General features: G+C 32.5%; 3 protein-coding genes across 3 annotated transcripts; 2 read left to right on the plus strand and 1 right to left on the minus strand.

The window, feature by feature from the left end:
• The first annotated feature begins 6685 nt into the window (after nt 1-6685).
• On the plus strand, nt 6686-9012 carry LOC140959948 (ras-related protein RABA5b-like). The gene is made up of 2 exons (XM_073418018.1): nt 6686-7138; nt 8538-9012. The coding sequence occupies exons 1-2, from the start codon at nt 6811-6813 to the stop codon at nt 8855-8857; spliced, it is 648 nt and encodes a 215-aa protein (XP_073274119.1). The 5' UTR covers nt 6686-6810; the 3' UTR covers nt 8858-9012.
• A 3745-nt stretch (nt 9013-12757) lies between these two features.
• LOC140960298 (large ribosomal subunit protein eL32z-like) lies at nt 12758-15590 on the plus strand. The gene is made up of 4 exons (XM_073418515.1): nt 12758-12859; nt 13823-13917; nt 14992-15173; nt 15294-15590. Exons 2-4 carry the CDS (start codon nt 13828-13830, stop codon nt 15421-15423), a joined length of 402 nt encoding a protein of 133 aa, XP_073274616.1. The 5' UTR covers nt 12758-12859; nt 13823-13827; the 3' UTR covers nt 15424-15590.
• A 1583-nt stretch (nt 15591-17173) lies between these two features.
• LOC140958324 (serine/threonine-protein kinase OXI1-like) lies at nt 17174-18754 on the minus strand. The gene is made up of 2 exons (XM_073415739.1): nt 18227-18754; nt 17174-18133 (listed from the first exon to the last, which is right to left on the minus strand). Exons 1-2 carry the CDS (start codon nt 18649-18651, stop codon nt 17275-17277), a joined length of 1284 nt encoding a protein of 427 aa, XP_073271840.1. The 5' UTR covers nt 18652-18754; the 3' UTR covers nt 17174-17274.
• Nucleotides 18755-20299: the final 1545 nt, after the last annotated feature.

The following is a 20299-nucleotide window of genomic DNA, read 5'->3' on the forward strand; positions in this document are numbered from 1 at the left end:
CATGGAATGGGTTTTATTTAAATGTAAGCAATATTGGTCCTCCTCCTTTAAAAGTAATCCCACTTGCCAGCAAATTAAGTTCGATTCGAATAATGTTGGGTGTCCGTGCAAAAAAGATTTAAAGAAATGTGTTGGAGCAAGTGGCTCGTTTCTGACCAATGGTGAGATGTTGTTAGTTGATATTGTAAAGTTTTAAACATTTCTATATGTCTATGGTTGTATAAATACAAACTATGTAACTTTGATTTATTTGATAAGACTGGAATTTTTTGATCCTGAGCTATCTTATTGATAAAAAATAAAATAATATAAATTAAATATTAAAAAATAAAAATATGATAAAAGACTAATTTATAATCAAAGAACACTTATCAAATATTTAATGGTAACAGCAGATATTATGTAGTGACACGAACAAGAAAACTACTGAAGTTGTGCTCCGCAGTTTTTCATAGAATAGAATTCATCAATTATTGAATCAGTTTCGATCTTTGCAGTAAATTATCTTTGACGTAGACAATCATAGAATATGCCAATAACTCTTCTTCAATATTGTTCTAGAGAGTAGTTCTAAGAAGTTTCATAACTGAGAATGATCGTTCCGTTGTTGTAGTAGAAACATGAAGCGTTAAAACTAGGCAATATGTCTGTCAGTTAAATGAAATGTTGTGCCTTTTAATTCTCTACTAATCGTTGTCATAATTCAGAAATTGTAGAGATATTCTGAAACATTTCATGATGAATTATATCAAACTTATAATGCTTCAACCGACTTCTCAAATAATGTAGTTCTTGTCCATTGAAATTATTGGGATAGAATTTCTATCCGAGATTGTAAATATAATCAGCATTAAACAACTTAAAGTTGTCTCGAGGTTTCAAAGCAGAGCTAAGTATAAGAAATTCTACAGCCCCATCATTGAATCTGTGTTATTGAGTTCTTCCACTTGAAAATCTATTGCAACATGAAATACATCAAAATCATGATAATGATGCTCAAATGTAATAGAATCTCTTTGATGGCAAGAACATCCTGTTGTATATCTATAACAAGTATTCATATATGGTATTTCAATGCCATTACTTTCACAAATCGATTTAACGATCATTAGAAAAATACGATAACCTTCTTCTCAATATATGAAATAAAGATTTTGTGGTCGAGACAATATCCATTATATTTTAAAATGTCTAAAGACTTCCCTTGCAAAGCTCGACAAAGCATATAAGTTATCCCCATAATCTTGTGCATCAAATATAATATAAATATGAAATCAAATGATCTCAATGCAATCAAAGAACCTGTAACTTCCCCTTATAGAATTCGAAGATGCTTCTTCCACCATGTACTCAAACACGATAATCACATAGTTGTACTTATCTATCATACTGCAAATCTACTCAAAATGAGAACTCCAACGCGTCTGGACAGCTTGCTGCAAAGTACCAATATGATTAAGACTATTACCTGCCTCGCGAATACCAGCTACTATCATATTTGTAATTTCAATAGCTTGGGCAGATTGCAACTCATTGTGATGATTCTTAGATGCCCTAATAAGATTATAAATAGAATCTAATTTTTTTTTAAAAAAATAGTCAAATAGAACTCTCATTTTCAGCAACCTCTACCAACACCAATTGAAGTTTATGTATAAAACAATGTATATAATATGCTTGTGGAGAATCCTTCAGAAAAAGTTTCTGCAGTCCGTTCCATGAGCTACACATATTGCTAGTCCATCGTATCCTTGTCCTCAAATATTGTTGATGTGCAACTCATGTTGACAAAGCACATTAAATATTTCTTTTTTCAGAGTCGTCGAAGTGTTATCAAAACGTACACAATATCAAAAACACTTTTTATTAAGAAATCTTCACGATCAACATATCTCTACACAATAGTTATTTGCTATGTGCCTGATATGTCTTTAGTCTCATCAACCAATAGACAAAATTTTTCACTCCCAACCTCCTCATGTATTTTCTTTCTCACTATCTAAGCAAGATATGCAAAATATCTTTTTGAATGTCTGGTGACGTATACTTTGCATGTTTGGTGTTTTTTTTTATAAAACAACATTATTTATGCTAACAATCGATTTTTCTCATAAGCTTTATCATCTTTATATGATTACCTTGATTGTTGGAAGATGAAGATTCATCATGACCTCTCAATTAATATTTTTGCAAACAAAGCCAATAAATACTTCCAAACACTTGTAGATTTAATTGTATTGTTATGTGGTGAAGTGGGCCTCCCACATGCACCAATAAAACACATTTCTTTCCATCATCAACTCTTTCCCAACTTCTAAAACCATTAACCGTAAATTCACGATAACAAGTCTCTTTTTCTTGGAAAAGGAAACATGGGAAGCAAAAGGCCCTATTTTTATTAGGAGAATACTCCAACCAAAGAAAATTTTCAAACCAACATTTTTGAAATTGTCGATATTGTTCTCTTAATATGGTTCACGGGTATTCCATAACAGGTTGATATGGCTCCCTTAAAATATAATTTTTTCTTATTACATCTCTTTCATTGACATGACATTGCTATATCGGAGTACGCATGACATGATCTATTTGAACATAACTACTAACGTCACTTTCAACCCTTTGATACTTAGCGACATGTTGGTCATCATGGTTTGAGATCTCAGTATTAGTTGGAGAATACTCCTCACTAGTTGATGTACTAGCTTTTGGTTTAAAAAATGAAAACATATTTTTCTTCTTGTCGTATTGAGCTTCTGTTAGAGAAACTAACACATCACATACCTGTTATAAAATAAAAAAATTAAACAATTCCAAAGATTTTAAATAATGATACACCACGATCCTATTAATTAATGATTATTAAAGTAAATGGGATTCTTTCTTCATGTTTGGTGAAAGTGAATCTTTTCAATCTTAAAAAGATATTGAATATTATTAAAATAGCAAATATCAAATTTCAATAAATTGTTCCACCAGACCCAACACCAAGACCAATCTTTAGCCAATGAATGGAAATGTTCTTGAGCTAAATAATTCTTGATATATCAATTCATTCATCTTTGCCAAATGTAAATAAAGATCATTATTTTATTTTGGGTTGCTTCGACCAAATGGCTACAACCCATAACATAGACACACAAGTAAAGGAAATACAAGACAATAAATTTCTAAAAAGATAATGGCTTTTTAGCTTAACCACTGGCTATCATATTCTAGTAAATACTAATATATATACACACACAGATGTCAAGAGGACACAAATACATATGAGCATACCAACGTGTTCAATCATACCATCAACGATCTGAAGTGAGTTCATGTAAAAATTAACGAGGAAGACCGAGCGTTTATGTTGCTGAATTCTCTACCAGTAGTCGGGGTTTCCCCAGAGAACGAAACTAGAATGCGGAAGTTACTTCTCCAGATTATACTATTTTCATAAGACTCCCAAATTTGCAATATTTTAATAAATAATTTTTTAATTTATATTATTTAAAAAAAAAAAACCCAGCCTTCACCGATAAACTTCTCAATTTCACTTGGACTTATTTGTGGCAAGAAGAGGGTCAATAAAAAATATACGATCCATTTGAAATTTAATTAAATAAAAGAGATTTTGACTTTTTTAAATCGAGAAAAAGGAGTTGAATTTGTTAGTTAGCTGAGATCATTAATTAGATCATTAATTAGTTAGTTAGATTTCACCTGGGTCAAGCTCTTTGTTTGGGTCGAGCTCGACAACTCTTCAGACTCTCGACCCAGGTGTGAAGAACTCGACCCAAATGGGTCGAGGTGCTAGGTCAAACTCTTCAAAAGAAGAATGAAAAATAAATAAAAAATAAGAAGAGAGGGTCGAGCTTAAGGGTGATCAAATTTTTTATTAACCGCCCGAACCGAATTGCACCGCACCGTTTTTCATAATATTTTATAAAAACCACGATTAAAAAAATTAATCATAAACCGCACCGCATACGCGGTTCGATTATTTTTTTTGCCAAGAACCGCACCGCCTAAACCACTTTTCATAATATTTAGCCTAGAATTATAATAATTTGTAAACAACATATTCAAATAAAGAAGTCATCATTCATTATATCTCAACTCTCTTCAAAATTATTATTCTTACAAATAAAACTTATCTTCTTCTTAATTATTCTTCATATTAGTCTTTTATTAGAGTATTTATTTCTTTTGCTACAATATTTTGTTTGAAGTTTGAAAGTAAAAAAATGATAAAATAGTGTAAATGTCATTTTTGTTGTGAGTGTGTTGTGTTGTTAAATTATTAACTTAGTTTTGAATCTTGATTATTTTTTTATCTATTTTTATCTTCATATGCTTTGAACTATATTTTATATTTGAAGACAATATATTGTTGTTGTTTTCAAATAAATTAGAATATATGTTCTAATATTTTTCATTAAAAAACCGTAAACCGACTGCAACCGCTTGAAACCGTTGGGCTAATTTTTCATGTAAAACCGCGATTATTTTTTCAAAATACTAACAGACCGCATATGGCAATTCGGTTTGAATTTTTTAAAAAAATCGTAAAACTGCACCGTGATCACCCCTAGTCGAGCTCACTCTGCTAAATTTTTTTTAAATAAAAATAATCTTCTAAAATTTTTTTTTTTTTAAATAAAAATAATAATAAGAGGAGTTGGTCGAGTGAGTCTTCTAAATTTTTTTATTTTTTTTCAAAAATTTTTTTTTTAAAAAAATAAGAATAAATTTTTTTATTTTATTCTTCTTATTGTGGGTAAATGATTTCAGAAATGATATATATAATTTGTATAGCTCGACCCACTCTTCTTAATTTGCATAGATTTCATAAATGATACATATTATATGAACTTTTAACAAATTGATAGAATAACATAAAAGTGGGTCGAGTTTTGTGGTCGAGTTGAGAACGTTGGGTCGAGTGAGTGGAGTTTGGGGTTTGGTTTAGGGTTTAGGGTTTGGGTCGAGTGAATAGAGTTTGTGGATTTTGAGCTTTTGATATAATATATAATTGATATTTATGATGATCTATTTAAATATAATTAGAATGTATATGAAGTATATAAAAAATTTATAATTATGTAAACATTTTAATACGAGTTATATATTATAATTTAAGTAAGTTGTTAAAAAATTCATAACAATAGTGGAACCTTGTGTTAAAAATGTATCATTTAGTCGAGTCATGTGAGTTGAATATCGACTAAATGTTTAATGTATTTAAAATTCATAACAATAGTGGAACCTAAAAAATTCATAACAAATTTCACTCCAACAAGTTCACTCGAATGAATGTTTAATATATCTCAATGGGTCGAGCTTTCCATGTTATTCGTGTACTGAACGTAGGTCGGGCCACCTCCAAAAACTCTACTTTGGGTCGAGGTGGGTCGAGCTCGACCCAAAACCCCAAGCTGGGTCGAGTTCGACCCAGTCAAGCTTTGCCCGACCCAAGCTAGGTCGAGCTTGGGTCGAGCTGGGTGAGCTCGATCTAGCTAATTTTATTTCAATTTTAATTTTCTAGGATGCTTTATTAGTACTATCATTAGTCAATTTACTAAGTGAATTTAATATAAATTTAAAATAATAAACATTCGAGCTCGACCCAACTAATTTTATTTTAATTTTAATTTTCTAGAATGCTTAATTAGTACTATCATTACTCAATTTACTAAGTGAATTTGATATAAATTTAAAATAATAAACTAAAGAATGAGAATTACTTATATTTGAAAAAATTAATAATCAATGTTATAGATATCATAAGTTTATGATGAACTAAATTATGCTAATTATAATCCCTGTAATTTGTGGACAAAACTATTTTTCAGTTATAGAATAACTCGACCCAAAACCAAAACCCCAAGTTGGGTCGACTCGATCCGGGTCGATGGGTTGAGTCTTTGGGTCTTTTGGCTCTACCCACACGATCCTATCCCCGACCCAATAAATTGTTTTTATTGTGATGTACTGAAACTACAAAATTCTAATAAAAACTACTTAAATGGATCACATAAATTCAACTCAAAATCAATAGAAAATACCAAAAAATTGTTTTTATCCCAAATACTGGAATTATAAGTAAGTATTATAAAATGGGTCGAGCAGGGTCGAGTGGGTCGAGCATGGGCGTAGTGGGTCGAGCGGGGGTAGAGTCTTGTTGCATATTTCAAATGGGCAATGGGTTGAGTGGGTCGACCATATGACATATTTCAAATGGAAGTGGGTCGAGCATGTGGTGTGGGTGGAGTTTGGGTAGAGTGAGTTTTGTGCTTTTGGGTGGAGTGAGTGGAGTTTGGGTTAAGTTTTGTGCTTTTGGGTTGAGTTTGGGTGGAGTAAGTGGAGTTTGGGTACTTTTTGGGTGAAGTGGGTCGAGTGAGTGAATTTTGGGGTTTGAGGTTTGGGTCGAGTTTAGTTCGAATAAATAATTTGAGTGGATGTTGAGTTTAATTGTTAAACATGTTAATACATAAATAATTTATATTTATATTAAACATTTTAATATGAGATAATTAAATAAAAATTGATAATTAAAAGATACTGNTAAATAAAAAATAAAAAAGTAAATTACTCTCCACTCCTTTCTATCAAATAAATATTTACAACGCCCCCTTTTTCCTCGTTTCCCCGCAAGAAAACAAAGAAAAAAGATTTAAACAAAAATTTGTCTTTCAAAAAGAAATATGACAGCTACCATTTATTACCCGTGAATTACGCAGCCACACCACAGCCATTTACACTTGCACCACTTCTTCCCCATTACTTCCATTTTCAGTCTTCAAACCCTTAACAGAACAAGAAATGGGGGAGGAAGGAGGGGAGGAATACTTATTCAAGATTGTTGTAATCGGTGACTCTGCAGTGGGCAAATCGAATCTACTGTCACGATTTGCTCGAGACGAGTTCGACCACCATTCAAAGGCGACAATAGGGGTGGAGTTTCAGACTCAAGTGGTGGAGGTTGACGGCAAGGAGGTGAAGGCTCAGGTGTGGGACACCGCGGGCCAGGAGCGCTTCCGGGCTGTTACATCTGCCTATTATCGTGGTGCTGTGGGGGCGCTGATTGTGTATGATATCAGTAGGAAGGCCACTTTCGAGAGTATCAAGCGGTGGCTCGATGAACTCAACAGTATGGTTTTGAATCTGTATTCTCTCTCTTTTTTGGGTGTTTTTTGTTCTCTGTGAGTGCTGGCACAATCAATAGTTTCATATTTAACAAATTTGTTGAAAAAGATTGGATTTTAAAACTGTTTTATTGGTGGGGATAGGCTTTCTATTCTAGTCTTGATGTTTTGTTAATGTTATATACTGACGAAGCTTGATTACAGAATTAGATCAAGAATTGGTATATGGTAGGATAGTAGTGTTCTTGCATTGTCTTAGAACAAATTCAATGTAGGTGTTACCATTTCTAGTCCAGCGGGCAGTAAAATATAGGTTGAAGAAAGAATGAATGAGGATACCTTGACTTAGTAGATGATCGTTGTTTACGGCCTGATCCCCGGATTGCAGAAAGAAGTTTGAATGTGATTGAATTTTGTGTAATTTTTCGAGGATTCAAAAGTCTACTATCATTATACACAAAGTAAGGTGTACTTTGTTTTAAGTGAATTCATTCCATGAATTAGCCTCTAATTTTTGATTGAAAATTGAAAGAGAAGTGCTTAATAGTTTTGTGCATATTTTACTTGAGTTGAGGTTTATCGGTGTAAATTTCCGGTGTATTCTCCTCCAGTCTACCACAAATTATGATGGAAGATGTCATTTTCTTTATTATTGTCATTGATAAGATTTGTTGGGGTGGATGAGTCCTGGACAAATGACCAAATTTACTCCCACCTATATTCATTAAAGATCTTTACATCTCAAGTGGAAGTAGACACAAAAATGTTGCTTATAAATGTATTTAAGTGTTAGAGCCCATCATTCATAAATGTGGTTCGAATTTTGAGCAATACATGTTTGCCTAGATCAATAATTGTATAATCTGTTCATGTTGAGGTTAGGTACACAAATTGGTTTGTCTTTTTTTTGTTTTTTGGTTTTTGTTTTGGAAGTATGTGCTATTATCCTTCGATAAGAAATTTTACTTTTATTAGTAAACTTCATTTCTCATGAAAAAACAATTTCGGAGGGGGAATTTGATATGAACAAAACTGTTAGTTCCGAAAGCATGCAAGCATTTCAACCAAACCACCATTGGTACGAGTAATTGTGTGAATTGGGCACCTGGAATTCGATATATATGAAATATATTTTCCTATACTTGATCCAAGTTTCAAATATCAACAAATGTAAGGAAAACTACTATGACAACTCAGTCTGGTAACTAACATTTCTTGTGAAGTTTAGTTAGCATTTTGTTGGTGAGTTGGAAATTGCTCGTCAAGTTACTGTTTTTTGGGGGCTTGAATATATCGAGGAATCTTGCTAAAACAGATGCCGCCATAAGCGATTTAAATAATCTGTTAAAATCATGTATATATAATTGAACTATTTTTTTTACCTTTTCTATCGTGATATTTCAGCCCATTGTGACACTGCGGTTGCGAGGATGCTAGTAGGAAACAAGTGCGATTTGGAGAACATTCGAGAGGTGAGTGTGGACGAGGGCAAAAGCTTTGCTGAAGAGGAAGGACTATTCTTCATCGAGACATCTGCGTTGGATTCTACAAATGTTAGAAAGTCTTTCGAGATTGTTATTCGGGAGATCTATGACAAAGTTAGCCGGAAAATCCTCAAGTCTGACTCCTACAAGGCCGAATTGTCTGTGAATCGAGTTAGTCTGGCTGACGGGGTCGATTTGTCTAAGCAAAACAAGAGTGTTTTCTCTTGTTGTTCGAGTTGATTCCCTCGTATTTCCCCTTTGTGCTCTATTTTTATGTTTTGCTTTTTATTTAATGAGCTTTTCTTGAATGCCAATGGCATCATTTGATTTCTTTTTTTGGCATTATGTTATTATGGGTAAATTTTACCGGAGATACCATCTGAGATTTTTACCTTGTTCGCGTTTACATATGATAAAATAAGATTTTAATCCTCTGCCGTGGGTACGCACCATGAGTTGTACATATTATACACGAGATGATCAATTAATGATCTAAAAATTTGTCTAACAATTAATTGATGATATTGTGTAAAATATGTACAACACCATGTGATGCTCTTGAGCCCAAAGTAGAGGATCCATGCACGATATATTTGTGGTTCTTTGTAAACGTGTTGATGTAGTAAAAATTCAAATAACATATCATTTAAAAAAATGATAAGAAGAATTTTAGGAGGACAACTAAGAATATGGGTGGTATGTCGTATCGTACCAAAAATCATATATCGTACCGAAAAATACGATATAAAAAAAAAATTCATACCGATACCGTATCGAAAATTTTGGTATACCGAAAAATTTCGGTACATATAATTAACATACCGATTATACCGAAATTGTATGGTATATCGAGATTTCGATACGATTACATTTTAAAATTTTTATAAATTTATTGTTTTAAAATATTATATATTTTAAAAATTTTGTATATTTTTTCGGTATTCCAGTAAATATCGAAATTTTCAAATTGCATATCGTTACCGTACCAAAAAATTCCGTATTGTTACCATACCGTACCGAAATTTTCGGTATATCGAAAATTCGATAAATTCGGTATTTTTTCGGTACGATAATATTGGTATACCGAAAATTCGGTATTTTTTCCCACCTCTGACCAAGAACAAAGAATTAGAAAGAGAGATATTTTTTACAATTTTCTCTTATAACTTTTTTTTATTACATTCCTCATTCTTATACCACCCATATCTCTTCTTACAAGCAAAGAATTGTCTAAAAATAATATCCACTCATTTCTTCCCACTAAGCCCCCGCTATGTACATGATTGGGATGAGTGTGGAAACTGATACAAAGCAATTATTGAAATCAAATAACCAAGTCTTTAACTTTTATTGACCAAGTATTCGGTTAAATATATTACACCTATATTTGGCACATTGACACATATCAAAAAATTGTGACAAAATTGAGAAATTTAATTAATCAGATTTACTATATTTTTATTATAAAAAATTAATATTTAAAAAATCTAATTTGCTATAAAGTTTAGTGTGTTTGTTTTTCATAAAACTATCGTAATTAATATGTATCAGAATTATAATTTAGCTAATAAATGATTTACAGAACACAAAAGATGCATTTAGGTGGATTGCTGGGAAAATAAAGTTATAATTTATTGAGTGGACAAATTGTACGATTGTAGATATTTTTATTAGAATTGAATATAATTTATCGCTATTTTAATCACGCAACGCCCCCAACACATATTATTTCCTTCTTTTATAATAATATTAATATTTTTCTTATAAAGACCACGAGTTATCCTCAATCTTGGATCGCGTGTCTTCATGAGCTTTCTCATGCGATGTTACGTGATTATGGAGATCTTGGGTTCGAGTGTTGGAGAAAACGAAAAAAATAACTTTAAAAAACGTCATGATACTAAGAGTAATTAAGCATAGAAAAGCCATAATGACACAAAATTCAAAATTGGGATCAGTCCATGATCGTTACAATAACAAATGTTGTTGTTATTATTATTTGTTGGAACATTTTATGTTTGTAATTTTTACTTGATTTTGATGTTAACAAAACTTGTTATTTTGTTTTTAATAATCTATCTTAAGTGCGCAGAAAAGTGGAACTGAAATAATAAGTTAACAGCCCAAACTGAAGACTATCGGATACCCAACTGAATGCACAAACTTATCGTATGAACTGAACAAAGTCCAATTGATGTACCTTAAATCATTTCAACTGACTAACCAACTGAAAGGTAGTTTAGCAGGAAATCTTCAAAAGCTCGGCCAGCTGATGAAGCGTTCAACTGATGAAGATCCCAGCTGATCAGTTCAACTGAACCAGTGAAATCAATTCAACTGACGAGCCAACTAATTTCACCTCTTCAACTGCAGACTAGTTCACCTAACCAGTTCAGAAGCTCAGTTAGGAGCAATCAGTTGCGGAACACGACATTATTGGAATCCAGTTGTGCGCAAAGGTACATAAGCTTTTGTCAAGTCAAAGGAAAATAATGGACCGTGCAGCAAAGCTTAAAGACAAATTGTTCCAGAAGAGATGTCGGAAAAAGACGAGACACAAACTCCAAGAAACGCATTCCAGCTGCAACGGTCACCTATGCTGATTCTTGGTATACGGTCATCTTGCTGCTATAAATACAGGCCAAGATCTTCAGCAAAAAGAACAACACAGAGAGTGTGGAAAAATAAGAAGGGTACGCTTATTATTCATCAGCTTTCAAAAAGCATTACGCCCAGTTGCGAGGGAACACTTCAAGATATATCGGCTTAGTATAGAAGTCATTTTCCCTCAGTGTGTGAGCACCTTTCTGGTGTATTCATTGTTCAGTTATCATACACATGCACACATACCACCACTCAAATACAGTCTTGCACAAAGACAATAAACTTGTGTATGTAGTCTTTGACACACAGACGTTAAACAAGTGTTGACTGGAAGGTTCTGACTTCAGTTTAGACTAGGAGTTCAGTTAGGCAGTAGTGTAAGTCCTAAGCTGTGTAGGATCTGTATAATTAGTTGTATAAATCTAAGTCTTCTAGTGGATCCTATCCGAGGAGGTAGAAGAGGTGACATATGAACAGTTGAAATATCCGAACATCCATAAACATATCTTGTGTATTTAACTGATCAACTGTTGTTTTCAAACTAATTGGATTAGCAAGAGTATCCATTAGTTCAGTTGTCACCATAACTGAATTGGTGAATCCAAAAACTAATCTACCCCTTTTCAGTTATTCAGTTGCACAGTATATAAAATATATCAGCATTTCTTAACGAATGATTACTTCGAGTGTTTTCTGCTTGGTTTTTAACCAAACTCGATTTAATTTATCGGTGTAAACATTCTTAGAACACGAGCTATTGCAGCTCTTTGAGAATATTGTGTTTAAAGCACCTTTGGTGCCCAGCACACGATCCTTCATTATTATTATATTAATTTCTCCACCCGTATTTTTTCATTTGGAAAAAAAAATAGTTTCATTTCTAAATTCTAGGATGTTTCATGTTTTTATAATTATATTCCATGTACTAAAGTATTCCTTCCCTCTTTCTTAATGAGTAAAAAGATCTCACGTTATAGTCAACTATAAAATTTAAAAAATNAAGATTTGAAGCTATGAATTTCAAATATATGAGTTTTGATTTCATTTGATTGTTTGAATGAATTTTTGTTATGTGAATTTCAAATATATATCTTGTTAATCTATGTAAATACAAAGATAATTATGATGAATTTGAAATACACCAAGATTATTATTATTTCAAATTCTTTTCAAATTAAATCATTTTTTTCCAAATCAAATTCTCTCGTTCAAGCACTGCCTAAATGTTTTTTTATTATACGTGTGTAATATATTTTTTATTAGTTCAATTATAAAAATTTAATAAATTATAATAATTAAATAGTATAAATAGGAAGGAAGTTATGGTAATTGGTGGGAAGTTCTTAAAATAGTCAACTATGATTTTTTTTCCATCTTTCTTATTTTTAAAGTTAGTTTTTTAAAATTTACTTAAAAATATCGAAATTGGTTTTAATTCAGGAAGAGAGATGGGTGGTCGATCAAAAGATCCAACTAAATTTGGTCTGACCCGACATAATCAATGTTTTTGGGCCTCCTCAACGTTGGGCTACGTTGAATTCAGCCCATTTAATGTGAACCCTAAATTTTGATTATAGTTACTTTCGCTCAGGTAAATTCATTCAATCAGTAGGAGCTCAGCTGCGTCGCCACTACTAGGTTCTGATCGAACTCCTCTTTTCGTTTTGTTTCAGTTTTCCTCAAATTTCGAAATTTTATTATGTTTTTTTGGTGTAGATTACGTACTTATTCATGAATTTTAACCTTTTATTTTGATTTTATTTTTAAGCTTTGATTCGTGTTAAAGTTTCTTGTACTAATTCAACTTTTGATTTGATTCATCGTCTCTCTGCTCCATTTGTGTTAGCTGCGTTTATTGAGATGATCTTTCTCTTGATATATGTAGTTATATAGTTATGTTTGCATGTATAGAGGAGTGTTGTATGGGATCCAGACCAATTTTATTGGCTCACCACGGAACAACCTACCGTACATTGATTTTTTGAATCAAACTGATGTAGAAATTTTTTCTAAACGTTCAGTTAGCTAGAATTTGTTTCAGTTTGGGTTTCATTTTGAAAAGATGGTTTTTTTTCTTCAGTGGTTGTCACAAAAATGTATCTAGAACATTGAAAATTATAAAGTATATCGTGGTAAAATCATTATCAATATCGACTTCTGACTATTCAATGTAGGACTAGAGTTTTAGGCGTTTTGAAAATAGGGAAACGTTAGCGTTTTTTTCTCTTTAAGAAATGACTGTGAGTTAGTAGCCACATCATAGTCTTCAGAATTCTACTATTTCAGCGCGTAGCAGCAGTTGTTCGGAAAATAGCAACTATGCATGCGTTGCTGTGTCACACAGTAGCTTGGGCATGGTGTTCAAATAATTTGTGTGAGTTGCTATTTCAAGTAACAACTAAGTTGACGCGTGTGTTCTAATTGTGTCTTGGAGCATAACCATGATGTTTTACCTAAGAGTAGCTGTAAATGATTGCATAATTATTTGATTTTATTGCTTCTATTTTTCAAAATGATTATTTATGTGCCCCTATTAATAATTTGTTTAAGTGTGGATTCTACTTCGATTAATTTCACAGTGAACTTAATGTTACTTTGTAGAAGTGATGGCTGTTCCTTTACTTAGCAAGAAGATTGTTAAGAAACGAGTCAAAAAGTTCAAACGGCACCAGAGTGATTGCTATGTTTCTGTGAAGGTTCTTTCATATCTCCATTTGACATTTACAATTTAGCAGGTCATGAGATTGGGATTCATCATGGCCTCAGCAATTGTCTTAAACTGTTTAATATTTATGTTAGAAAATACTGTTGTGTTGTGTATCTACCCAACTCCTAGTCCTAGTATAGCATTTTTTGTTACTATTTTATTTTATTGTTGCCATCTTTATCATTACCATATTGGCTACATGTACTGGTGCATTTCTGGTCTAGCATCTGTTATGCCCAAATCGCATTTCTTGATCATATGTCCATTGGGAAAAACATCTATAGATTAACATGATATGTTTAGTCGTGTGCTAATCATTCTCAATCCTTTGACTTCAATAGTAGTGTCTGGTTCTAGGATATTGTTAAAGTTGATTTATGGTTCAATAATCACTGGTTATATGTCATCAATCCCACCGTGATATTTGGACTTATATTAAGTTTAAACGATTTGATTTGCTTTTCGTTTTAATTTTCAAGGTGGGGCAGTCATTCGGTCCTAAATTAGTTTTAAAGTCAAGTTTATGTGTGACATGTAGCGTGGACAATTGCTTGTTGGGGCGATGTCATTGATTACTCTTACTCATTTACATGGCGACAATTTAAATGTGGCTTTTGGATTGCAAAATAGATTATATCTAACATATAATGGCCTTACCTTTTAGAATCGCAGCAGGTGTTGTGCTATGCGCTATGTCAACTTTCCTGATCATATGTGACTTTATGTTGTGTTGGTCAACAAACTTAGGATGGCCCTAGCGAAAGGAGTAAATGTATCATAGTCAGTATAATTTGTAAGGTTATTTATCTGCTGGAGTATGAAATGAATGGATTTTGAAGTCTGCACTAATACATTACAATTTACAAAAGGAAATGAAGTAAAATAATTTTCGATTCATCTCCATTATATCTTATTTTCTGAATTTTAGTGGTGCTGAGGTGTTGATTCATATAAACGGGAATTTAAATACCATTTCCACATTTGACAAAAGTGGAGCATGTTCACATATTTATTTATGTTGCAATACTTACCTGTTGAACCTTGAACCTTCTTTTCGTGGCAGACAAACTGGCGTAGGCCCAAGGGTATTGATTCCCGAGTCCGAAGGAAGTTCAAGGGATGCACCCTTATGCCAAACATTGGATATGGGTCAGACAAGAAGACACGGCACTATCTTCCCAACGGGTTTAAGAAGTTTGTTGTGCACAATGTCAAAAAACTTGAAGTTTTGATGATGCACAACAGGTTTGTTACATTTCATCTTGTGCATTTTCAAACCTCCCCACTCATTAGTTAACCTCAATAGCGCCTTTCAACAGCCCTGTTCATCTGAATTTACTGAAACTTCTATTTGTGACATTTTAGGACATATTGCGCTGAGATAGCACACAATATTTCAACCAAGAAAAGAAAGGACATTGTGGAACGGGCGGCTCAGCTGGATATTGTCGTGACCAACAAATTAGCTCGGCTGCGCAGCCAGGAGGATGAGTGAGCTATTGGGGTAAACTAATGTTTTCCTGTATTATGTTTATAACTACTTGGTATTGGAAGATTCAGTGGAAGTGTTGACAATGCAAAACTTTTGTTTCGTGCAATTACTATCTGTATTATGTTTGATACACTGTTTCATTTGGATTTGCAATGGATTTTTGCTTTCAAGCCCGTTATAAGTTCCATATTTGGCGAGACCAGAGCTTAATCGATCAACGTAACTTGTCCCATGTGATAAAAACTCATGTCTAGTATTGCAAAGAATTATAGCTTGGTCTTGTATTTATGTTCTATAGTATTTAAGTTTCCCATAAAATTGTATTTTCGTGCCTACCTTAAATCTGGAAAACTGACCCCAAAACTGCAATAGATATTTTGTCTTAGTTTACAAATTGTTGATTGAGATTTTAGGAGCAGCTTATGGCTGTTGATTATTGCACAATTTATTAGGCAGTTAGAGATGTAGACTGGAAGTTAGATGGCCACGATATTTAAAAAATGTATATCAGTAATTTGCCAATTCATTGGAGACATAAAAAAGTTGGAACCACTCTGTCTGTTTATTAGGCTTTTGGATTTTGGTCCACTGTCGGTTCACATGTTTAATTAAATCTGGCATCAAACTTGATTGCTCTTCGAGAATTAAATGCTGTAGTTATGTGCCTCAATTTTTTGTTGGGACAGTTCCATTAAATTTTTCGAACACGATTGTTATTAGTCGTAGCTCTCAGTGGTTTATCAGATATTTTGAGCGTTTGAAATTATTAAAATTCGAGAAGAATTGAACTTCCATAGGACTTTGATTGGAATTCTATAGTGAACTAGTTTTTTTATTCAATTGAGATTAATATTTATCTAAGCATAACTAAGAGAGAGTCCTTGGTTACATTTATTTAAAATAAATTATTATNAGATTTTTGTTTTTAATATCTTGATAAAAAGATAGAATAAAATCGTATTTTAAATTTGATATAAAAAATTGATAAAGTGGATATTTAAGAAGTAAAAAATTGGAGATTTAAAAAGATATATAAGTATATTTTGGAGAAATGAAATACAAAAATAAAGACCTTTTAAAAAAGTTTGGATATTCCAATTTTTTTTAAAACAAATTATAAGTTGTTGCAAATTTTTTTATCAAATAAATTATGAGAGCTTATAAGCTCTAAAATAATTATTAATCTGTTTTTTAAAGCTCATAAGCTCTATCAAACATACTCTAAGTAGGGCTTAGCTCCAAATTTCAATATATAGAGAAGATTGAAATTAATATTTTTACGAATGATAATTTTCAAATATCAGATACAATATTGGAAGAGTGTTATTATATAATATAAATTTATTATACTCCATACTTGTAAACATCGAGTGCAATCAATATCTTATCGTGTCGGATATGATATTTACGTTTTATTTGTCAATAAATATTCCAATCAAATAAATGTATGTAATGCTTTTTTGTTAATAAATATTCCCACGAGCGAATCATATATTTTGATTCTTACAAGCTTCCTTGATTTGGCCACTAACTTTTTTCATTAAGTGGAGGTCTTGTTTTAATAATCATTTGGTTAGTTGTCACGTTTTTGTCTTTGAATTATGCAAAAAAATAAAATTTAAAAAGTGTATTGAAATTAAAAAAAACAAAAACAAAACTGTAATATTAATATAATATAATGTTAAAATTGGAAGAAAAAGTTGACATCTTTTCTAAGTGTTAGTATCATGTCCTCAACTATAATAAAAAAGAAGAGACATATAAGTCATTCATATATATATTTCTTAATAACAAGAAGTAATATTTTGTGTACAAATTAACAAATAAATTAATCTATTTATATTTTTGATAATATCAAAAAATAAAAAAATTGTCATTATGAATAAGTTGTGGATGATTTGCCCACAAATCTTTATTCTGACCTTCCTCGAAATATTTATTTATTTTCTCCCCTTCATCAACTTTAAACACCCCTTGGACATAAGACTCCACGTCAATTTCCTTATTGCCATCCATGTCCCCGACGTCCGTTAAGTCGGGGATAAACGGCGGCCGGGGCATCTCGAGGATAAGATCCCAATCAACAGCCTTGAAAAAATCGTGGCCTTTGATTTCACGGATGGTGATTCTCTTGTTCGGGTCTTTTTCGAGTAATTTTCGAATCAAGTCCCTTAACGGCGTTGCTTCCCCCGTTAAGTCCGGTGCCTTGTTCACGATCCGATAGAAGGTGTCCTTTCGGGCCGGGCCTCGAAACGGCGTCGCACCATAGAGCATCTCGTACAGCATCACCCCTAAGCACCACATATCGACGGCGAAGTCGTGGCCGTCGCCGAGTAGTATCTCCGGCGCCACGTACTCCTCCGTGCCGACGAACGAGTTGGATTTCTCCACCGAGTCGGACTCGGAGTTTGAAACATCCGAGATGGGATCAGCTGCGGGTTGGGGAGAATATTCCGGCGAAATCCCGTAGTCGCGGCGGTTGAAGAAAAGGGCGAATTTCTTCTTCTTTTTCGGGGTGATTTGCGGTTTTCTTTGAGGGGTTTGACGGGTTGCTGGAGACTTTGCGGCTGCGAGTTTCGTGGAGAGATCGAAATCGACGAGCATCAAATGCCCATTTTCTTGAATCAGGACATTTTCCGGCTTCAAATCTCTGTACACAATGCCTAGCCCGTGTAGATATTCCAATGCCAACACCAATTCCGCAGCGTAAAATCTATAAAACCAAACACACGACCCATCTGGAAGAGTCAGAAAAGCAGCCATAAATTCGAAACCCAAAAGGGTGTGATTGCCACAGTAAAATCACCTGATGATATCCGTGGAGAACATTTTCTCAGTCTGATTCTTCCTCAAAACATTGAGATCACGGCCGGAGCAGTAATCAATAGCATATCCGACTACTTTATCAGTTTTCAAAACACCGTGCAGCTTGGGCAGTAGGGGATGATGAAAGTTGCTCAAAACCTCCCTTTCGAAGCAAATTCTCCTGTATTCCTCGCCATTGCTCTTATTCTTCTTCTTTTCAATCGAAGATCTCAAAATCACTTTCACCGCAAGCAATTCGAACATTTCTGTCTGGACAAGAAACACCACGCCTTTGGCACCACGGCCAAGAACTGAAATCACCTTCAGATTGTTCAAGTCTAGAGAAACGTTATCTTGGTCTTCTTGATCGCTGCAGTACCGACGGCTACGGCGGTGGTGGTGGTGGTGGTGATGAACGTCATGCATGGCAACGATCAACGAACGATCAGATGTTTGGAATTTTCAGAGGATATTAGTGTGTTGCAGAGAAATGTAAATGCGAGATAAAATGAACAATTCGTATATAACAGTACCCCCCCACCCCCTCCCCTCCCCCCTCCTAGCGTTTGACACGCTTTCTTTATCCTTTTGAAAATTTAATTATTCGACAACGAATTTAAACATTATAATTAATATTGAAATTATTTTATTAGTTATTTAGATAAATCAAATCATAAATTTTAAATACAAATTTAGCTGTTTATATATTATTTTATGTTAATATGGATGTACTGATAATATTATTTGAAATTCAATCTAATTTGTATCACTAATGTGTAAATAAATAAAACTTACATTTAAGATTTGACATATTATTTCATTATAAACAATAAAACTAATCAAAATGCATGAATTTCAAATTCATCTCCAAATGCTAAAATCAATCTATTTAAAAATAATCAATCATAATTTTAAATTAAGTAAAGTCTCAAACTTAATTTTGAATTTTCTTATATTACATTTTTTTTCACAAAAAAATGAGTGTACTATGAATATTTCATAAAAAATTAATTTATTTAAGGCATTTGGTCTTTTTATTATTAATAGTTAACTAATATAAACTAGCATTTAATTTATTCATCAAAAGTTTAATTGGATATAAATAAACCAATATTGGGAAAGCTTTAATCCTTTGATCTTAAAAATTAAAATAAGTTATTCGAGAGAAACGAGGAATTATTTCCAATTCCTTGGTGGGAAAGGAGGATGCCAAAGAATATGCTTTACCAACGAATACGACGACGTTTCAAAGGTCAAAAATAGTAGGGGAAGGGTGTGGCGGTCTTCTGGAAAACACGCCGTTCTCTCTCTTTGAAATCTTTCCCACTCGTATTTCATTTTCGTTGTGTTTATTATTCAAAACATAAATTGTTATATAATAATATGTCTATTTTATTTTTTGATTGATTTTAAACGGGTAACTTATTATAATATCCAATTTATTTTTCAAACAAAATTAGTTTTTTTTTTTAAAAAAAAACTACATTGATAAACTATTAATCTGTATATTTATACTTAATCTATAAATTATCTCTTTTTCTGATTTGATATAGTTCATAATTTTTTTAAACTTTATACCATATTCGTTCTCATGCAATTTCAAATTTTATAGCAAAAATATGTTTGAATAATTAATAATAGAGTAAGTCTCTTCTGAGACGGTTTCACGAATCTTTATATGTGAGACGGGTCAAACCTACCGATATTCACNCTGTAGGGTTGATCCGTCTCACAAATAAAAATTCGTGAGACCGTCTCACAAGAGACCTGCTCATATATTATTATGTAAATATCTAAAGTCGATATTTACATATGGATTTTTCAAATGTAATTCTAATAAAAAGTGAGTAAAAAAATAGTGTTTTATTTAAAAATTTATTATTATTATATATAATGAAATCACAATTTGTAGTAAAATTGAAAAATAAATTAAAGGATTGCATGCTAAAATTCAATTATTATTAGTTTTTATATAAAAGAGCCAACATCAACATTACAAGGGTTTTTTTAAAAATAATTTAATTTAAAAAAAAAAATTCAAAAATAATGAAAAAAAAAACATTTCCAAAACTAC

This window comes from Primulina huaijiensis, chromosome 15 (genome assembly GCF_012295235.1).
Source record: "Primulina huaijiensis isolate GDHJ02 chromosome 15, ASM1229523v2, whole genome shotgun sequence".
In the NCBI taxonomy this organism is placed as follows: domain Eukaryota; kingdom Viridiplantae; phylum Streptophyta; class Magnoliopsida; order Lamiales; family Gesneriaceae; genus Primulina; species Primulina huaijiensis.

Coding starts and splice junctions, on each gene's coding strand:
- LOC140959948 (XM_073418018.1), top strand. CDS start 6,811: ATGGGGGAGGAAGGAGGGGAGGAATACTTATTCAAGATTGTTGTAATC. Junction 7,139..8,537: donor GTGGCTCGATGAACTCAACA/GTATGGTTTTGA, acceptor GTGATATTTCAG/CCCATTGTGACACTGCGGTT.
- LOC140960298 (XM_073418515.1), top strand. CDS start 13,828: ATGGCTGTTCCTTTACTTAGCAAGAAGATTGTTAAGAAACGAGTCAAA. Junction 13,918..14,991: donor ATTGCTATGTTTCTGTGAAG/GTTCTTTCATAT, acceptor TTTTCGTGGCAG/ACAAACTGGCGTAGGCCCAA. Junction 15,174..15,293: donor GTTTTGATGATGCACAACAG/GTTTGTTACATT, acceptor GTGACATTTTAG/GACATATTGCGCTGAGATAG.
- LOC140958324 (XM_073415739.1), bottom strand. CDS start 18,651: ATGCATGACGTTCATCACCACCACCACCACCACCGCCGTAGCCGTCGG. Junction 18,134..18,226: donor TTCTCCACGGATATCATCAG/GTGATTTTACTG, acceptor TTGGTTTTATAG/ATTTTACGCTGCGGAATTGG.